Source organism: Poromitra crassiceps (assembly GCF_964638095.1).
Source record: "Poromitra crassiceps genome assembly, contig: HAP1_SCAFFOLD_638, whole genome shotgun sequence".
Taxonomy (NCBI): Eukaryota; Metazoa; Chordata; class Actinopteri; order Beryciformes; family Melamphaidae; genus Poromitra; species Poromitra crassiceps.
Genome location: NW_028151770.1, coordinates 35,808 through 41,942, shown reverse-complemented (window position 1 = coordinate 41,942; position 6,135 = coordinate 35,808). Strand labels below are relative to the sequence as shown.

Genomic DNA, 6,135 nt, shown 5'->3' with positions numbered 1-6,135 from the left:
ACCAGGTCGGGGCAGGGCTTGCGCTTGGCCTGCGTCGCGCCATAACTTAATATGAAACTATTTACGAAGCGCGATGCCACGGGGGCTCTGAAGATGTGTGCGAAGCCTGTGAGTGCACGGAGTGTCGCGTCCCTCACAGCAGCTCTGAGGGTCGGCTTCTGGGGGCATGTGGCGTAGCCCTGGAGGACCATTGCCTTGTTCCTCTTGGATACGAAGGAGATCCACGAGTGATCCCTCCCCGACGTCTTGTTGTGGCTGGCCGCGTAGTGCTCTTTGAATTTGCTCGTGACGAGCGTCGAGTAGAGCGCGACCAGGATGGGCACGCTGGCCTTGAGCAGCTTTTCCCTGGTCTCGGCCAGGACCTCGACCGAGGCTGTCCTCTTGCGGTCGCCGAGGCCCATGTCCTCCCGGCAGCTGTAGCCCGGCTCGGCGCCCAGCTTGCCGGAAACGTAGTCGGGCCCGCGGAACTCAGCCTCTGGCTTTTGGAACGTCAGGAGGGCCATAACCGGGCAGCCGTCGGAACCTAACGGCTCGGAGGCCATCAAGGCCGTCATCCTGCACGAGCTCGGCGAGCACCGGTGCAGGGAGTAGTGCTCCTGGCACACGTACGCGTCGCCGTGGTGTACAAAGGTGCACTTGGCCTTCAGGCACAAGTTTACCCATCCGGGCCCGTCCAAGAAATCTTTGTGGTAATGTATGTTGCGGGGAAAGGCACGAGACTCGTCGTGACAGCGTGCTCTCCTTGCCTGCATCGTCCGATCCGCGCTCCCTACTGCGCCGCCGCTTCTCTCTGTCGCTGCTGCTCTCTCTACCTCTCCGCCGCCGCCGCTTCTCTATGTCGCTGCTGCTCTGCTGCCGCTGGATCTGCTTCTGACATGTCATTGAGCTTGCTGATATAGAGACAGAGGCTCCCCATCCGAGCGTCACCTCTCTCACTCTCTCTAACCGCTGTCTCCTCTCACTCTCACAGGCGAGCCGCGGGCAGAGCCCGGACCTGACGCTGGTCGACGAAGTGGGCTTCGTCAACATGAAGGTTCTCCTGGCCGTGCTGCCCAACATAGCGTTCCGGGGACGAAAGTCGGTGCACATCACCAGCCACGTCGGGAGCTCATCATGGATCAACAAGGTGGCGGATATCCGCGACGACAATGGCGAGCAGGCCTACCACGTCGTGTCGCAGAGTTTCAAGTGCCGGTTCCATGCCAAGACACCGGGCCTGACGTGTTGCTGCCTGCGCGTCTACTGCCCGCAGCACATCTCGGTCGACAACCACCTCAAGCAGCTGATGAACATGGTGTCGCCCAGAGGCTTCGAAAACGAAGTCACTGGCAGCGGCGACGGGCTGTCTACGGACCTGAAGACCGACATCTCCACGCCGTTCGAGCGGGCGGTCATAAGCAGGTTCATGCACAACAACGTGTCCACGGCCGACATGTGCGCCGCATCGGTCACCGCGGCCTACATGTGCTTCGACCCAACGTTCGGCGGAGGATCCAGGTCAGGCGCCGGCCTATGCTCAGCCGTCGAGCTGGCTGACGGCAGGCTTGTGGTGAGTTTGTGTAGGTTTGGGGATGGCCGGGGCTTCTATGGCTGGGATGACATGTTGTCTATCAGCAGGTCTCGAAACAGGTTCCTGTAGTCCACTGGGTCCCGGACGCTCGCCTCAGCAGCGACCTCGTCGCACTCGAGCGGTGGGGAGATGCCGAGCAGCGCACATATGTAGCTGCATGTGGTGGCCTCGTGCTGGATGACCAGCGTGCTCTCCAGGTCCGGGGCGACGGATGACAGCATGGCGCATGCCTGGCCCCAGAACCCGCAGTCGCAGCTGACATCGGAAAGCTCCCGGAGCCAGGCCGTCATGGCCATGGAGACGATGAGCACCATGTGGCTGGAAGCGTGCGGCAAAGCCTTGAGCGGGGCCAGGTACTTGAGGGGGCCTGCGCGCACCACCTCGGCCGAGGCCAGGGCCGCCAGGGCTGTCAGAGCCCAGCGGTTCGGCTGACGGGCCTGGATGTAGCGGGCGACATGCTGCTGCGAGACGCCGCAGTCCAATATCAGCGACACCTCCTGCTGCGAGATGCTGCCGTCCAGTATCAGCGACACCGCCTGCAGCAGCTCCGCTGGGGCCTCGGTCGGTGGCTGCAGGGAGTAGGTCTTGGCAAGCATATGGGCCTGCAGCACCCTAGCTGGCGACGAGCGCGCAATCGTGCTGTACATCTTCATCATCTGGTTCTGGTCCATTTTTGAGTAGAAGTTGAAGTGCCTCCGGAAGGAGCTGTAGGCTATCATGAACTCGAACGCCGACAGGAGCACAGTCCAGGGCGTCTCGGCGAGTCGCTGCACGTGCAGCGCCGCACGGACGCACTCGGCGCAGGCCATGTCTGTGGCCCGCGCGTCGATACTCGATAACTTAAGCGACCTGGAGAGGGAGGGGGATGGGGCGGATGGACGAAGGTTCGACCCGGCGCAAGCTCGATCCTCATTCACCGTGTTCCGTCTTCTTTTCTCTCCCCAGCTCGTGAGCCTGGACGAGTTACAGATCAGGGACCTCGACCAAGTGAACCATGTGTACGCCTCGCTGCTGACCGCCCACGCAAAGCTCCTGCAGGTCTTGATGCCGGTCGTGCAGTGGAAGAAGGTGCCACTGATCATGATCTTCGAGCAGAACACCTACGTTAACGCGCTGGAGGACGTGAAGGGCCTCGTGCAGACTGCGTTGAACGGCTCCGGGCTGCGTCTTTGCTTCTATGCCAAGTGGTCGGCCGGGCACGACAGGTTCATGCTGGGTAAGCACGTGAGCAAAAGGGGCAAGGTGGACATGGTGCTCGCATGCGTCGACTACATCCGCAAGGACAAGCTGTGGTACTGCGACACGATCATGTCCCTCGGCTGGGCCGTGCTCGCGGAGGCCACGAGCAAGGCCGTCCGTCTCGCGGCCACCGTGGGCCGCCCTTGCGGCGCCGGCGCCGCCACGTCCAACATGCACATGGACGTGCACATGTACCGCAACTCGAGCCGGGGCCTCAACACATCCAACAGGCTGTTGGGCAACTTGCTCGAGGCGCCCGACCAGCTGACGCTGGCCAAGAGGACGCTGGCTGACACCAAGCACGTTGAGCACGGCAAGGAGCTGCTGGCGAAGCTGAGGGACGAGATGACCCTCGTCACCGTGAAGGAGTCGGACAAGGGGGGAGGCTGCACCGTCGTCACCGGCGGCAAGAGGTCCGTCGGCGGCGAGTATACCCGCGATGACGTGCTCTCCGCCCTGCTTCTCTTGTGCCACAGCCACGACGAAATTGTCACTAAGGCCCCCAACATACAGCTCCGTTCACACCACAGCGTCTGAGCCTGGGACCGTTGTGACGGTCGGGAGGTTTGTGGCGATTGTGAGAATAAAAATAAAAATAAAAATGACACTATTCTACAAGAATTATCAGAGTATGCTTGAGTTTGTGCACACACACACACCCTCCCTCATGAGTGCAATGTTCCTGTCCAGCCTGTATGGGGGGGAAGAATAAACAGATGACAAACGTGACCTCCTGTGTCTTTGTGTGTTTTATTGAGTTCAGCACTTTACACAACATTGAAATGAAAAACAGACGACAGTACAACATCTACACGAAATGCAAACAGCGACACATCTTAAGCTGTTGCAGCGGTGCCACCCCGTCGACGTCCGTACGCTGTCGTCCACTGACGAATTGCAGTGGTCCAGCCTACAACAAAGGCCGGGAATGGATATAAAAGGGAGCTGCGTTTTCCCAGTGTCTTTATGTATTCTATCGGTGCCTGCCCTGGGGTTGTGTCGAGCTTGAGGCATAGCTCTTGAGGTCTACGCCATGGATTACAAGGAGGTGAATGTTCCTGACGTGTACAAGGAGATCGCCCTGGTGGGCGAGGGCACTTACGGCAAGGTGTTCAAGGTGGTGGAGAAGGGTCGCTTGCAAAGGGTGCGTGCCCTGAAGGTGTGCACTTATATCGACGTCACCTCCAGTGCCTTCGACACGGCCGCCCCCCCCTTCAACCTGAACTTCGCCAGAGAGTTGTGCTGCCTTTCAAAGGTGTGCCCCCACCCCAACATCATGGCTTTTCACGAAGCGTTCATGGTCGCCGGCGTCCCGGACCTCGGCGGCAAGCGGTCTGCTTTCACTATGGACTACGTGCCGGTGACTATCCGTGATATGATAGTACAACGCACAGACAACAGGGTGCCGAAGAGCTTCGTAGCCAAGTTCTCCCGCGACGTGGCCTGCGGTCTGGCTCACGTGCACAAGTTGGGTATTATCCACAGGGACTTGACGCCAAGCAATTTGCTCGTCGAAACCGACCTGACGGTCAAGATATCAGATTTCGGCATTTCCAGGCTGGCCGACCACAACATGACCGGCGGGCTTGTCACACTAAACTACAGAGCCCCCGAGCTCCGGAGATACTGCCTGACCTACACGGTGGCCATAGACAACTGGAGCCTGGGCACGATGATAGCCGATGCTGTCGAGGGCCGGGAGATCTTCAGGCCAAGAAACACAAACAACTCAAACAACGAAGACGCAGAGCTAGCGATGTTCGAAATAGTGCGCAAGGTGGTAGACCTGCCGGGCCACAAGGACTCGGTCTTAGCCCCACACAAGGTGATACCCACCGTAATGAAGGACCCGGTCATCAAGGACGTCGTCTTTGCCCTGCTGCAGCCCGACCCCACGCAGAGGATGACAAGCCAACAGCTGCTCGACCACAGAGGATGGGGCCAACTGGCTAAGATGACGGTTGCCGAGTCGGACTGGGTCCGACTCCTGCACCAGGACCGACTCCTGCACAGGAGTCGGGACAAGTTCAGCCTCCTGGCATGCTCCTAGAGTTTTTGATGTACCCTCCTGTGTATATAATTTCTGCTTTCCCAATCCTTATAACCTTTATAATAAAGATTGCCTCTCTGTGGGAATTGCGTTTACCTCTGTCTATCTGTCTGTGCCCCCCAACCCCATTAGAACAAACACAAACACGCACACGGACACACAGGTGGTTGTTTTCAGGTTCATTGTTTATTACTACCGGTCATAGAGTACAGTCACACAGGACAGAGCCGAGTATGAGCGGCGTAGAGCCGCAAGCCTCCCCCGGTATCGTCAGGTGTACGCTTCCTATGCCGGTGAGCTACCCCACCACAGAGCGCCGACCGAGGCTGGGTCCAGGACGGTCTGGCGGATGAATTTGTCGATGTCTCTCTGAGACCCGGACAGGGTCACTGTCCCCGTTTTCACTGTCGCGGACTCGCTGTGCTTTCTGCCCGAGAGTCTGCAGATGGCCTCCAGCGTTGCCTCCAAGTTGTTGAGCCCGACGGCCTCTGCGTACTTCCGCTTGAGCATCGTGCGGCTCAGAAGGGTAGGGCACATGGAGATGTACATCTCACCCTGCGCCTCCTCGCTGAGCTCAAACATTGTATACTCGTGCATGGCCGTCCGCACGGCTACTTCAATTGTCTCGGGATGCCCGTGGCCGGCGTCACCGACCGGCGTCACGGTGATAGTCCGGAATCGATCGATCGTCTTCAGTTGTTGCTTGCTCATCAGCAAGACGTCCGACAGACCGCTCGCATCCGCGTCTCCTCCCGCCATGTAGATCAGGTCGGGCGTGAACCGGTACCTGGTCAGGGACAAGGTCGGGTCCCCACCGACCAGATCGCGGGGTCTGGCGAACTGCTCCCTGCCGGCTCTCACAGCGACCTTTAAGGGGCGGCCCTGCGCCACCTCCAACAGGACCTCATTGCTCGCGGACCCAAGCTTGACCCCGGTGTTGAAGTAGACCAGGTGCTGTGACCGCTGGCGAAGGGCCGCAAAGGCCACGAAGATCAGCAGGCTTGATGCCACAGCATACATCTCCTGGAGCTTGAAGTTGTTGTATTCTTTGGCCAGCTCCTTGTACACACCGATGCCATTCTCGAAGACCGCCTTCCCCGTCGTAAGATCAGAGAAGACCTCCATGTCCGGTATCACCGTGATGTGCGGATAGCGCCTCTGGGCCAGGCAGGCCAGGGTCAGCTCGTCCGCCACCAGCATTGTAAAGGTGCCCGAGGCGGCGCGCTTCTCGATCGCGTCGATGCGCAGCAGGAGCGCCTGAGCCTGCGGCCGTCCC

At 59.5% G+C, this 6,135-nt stretch overlaps 1 protein-coding gene across 1 annotated transcript; it reads left to right on the top strand.

The window, feature by feature from the left end:
• Positions 1-3,842: 3,842 nt before the first annotated feature.
• On the top strand, positions 3,843-4,859 carry LOC310771422 (uncharacterized protein; the record flags this gene model as incomplete). Its single annotated transcript, XM_083664037.1, has 1 exon — positions 3,843-4,859. The coding sequence occupies one exon, from the start codon at positions 3,843-3,845 to the stop codon at positions 4,857-4,859; it is 1,017 nt and encodes a 338-aa protein (XP_083520163.1).
• Positions 4,860-6,135: the final 1,276 nt, after the last annotated feature.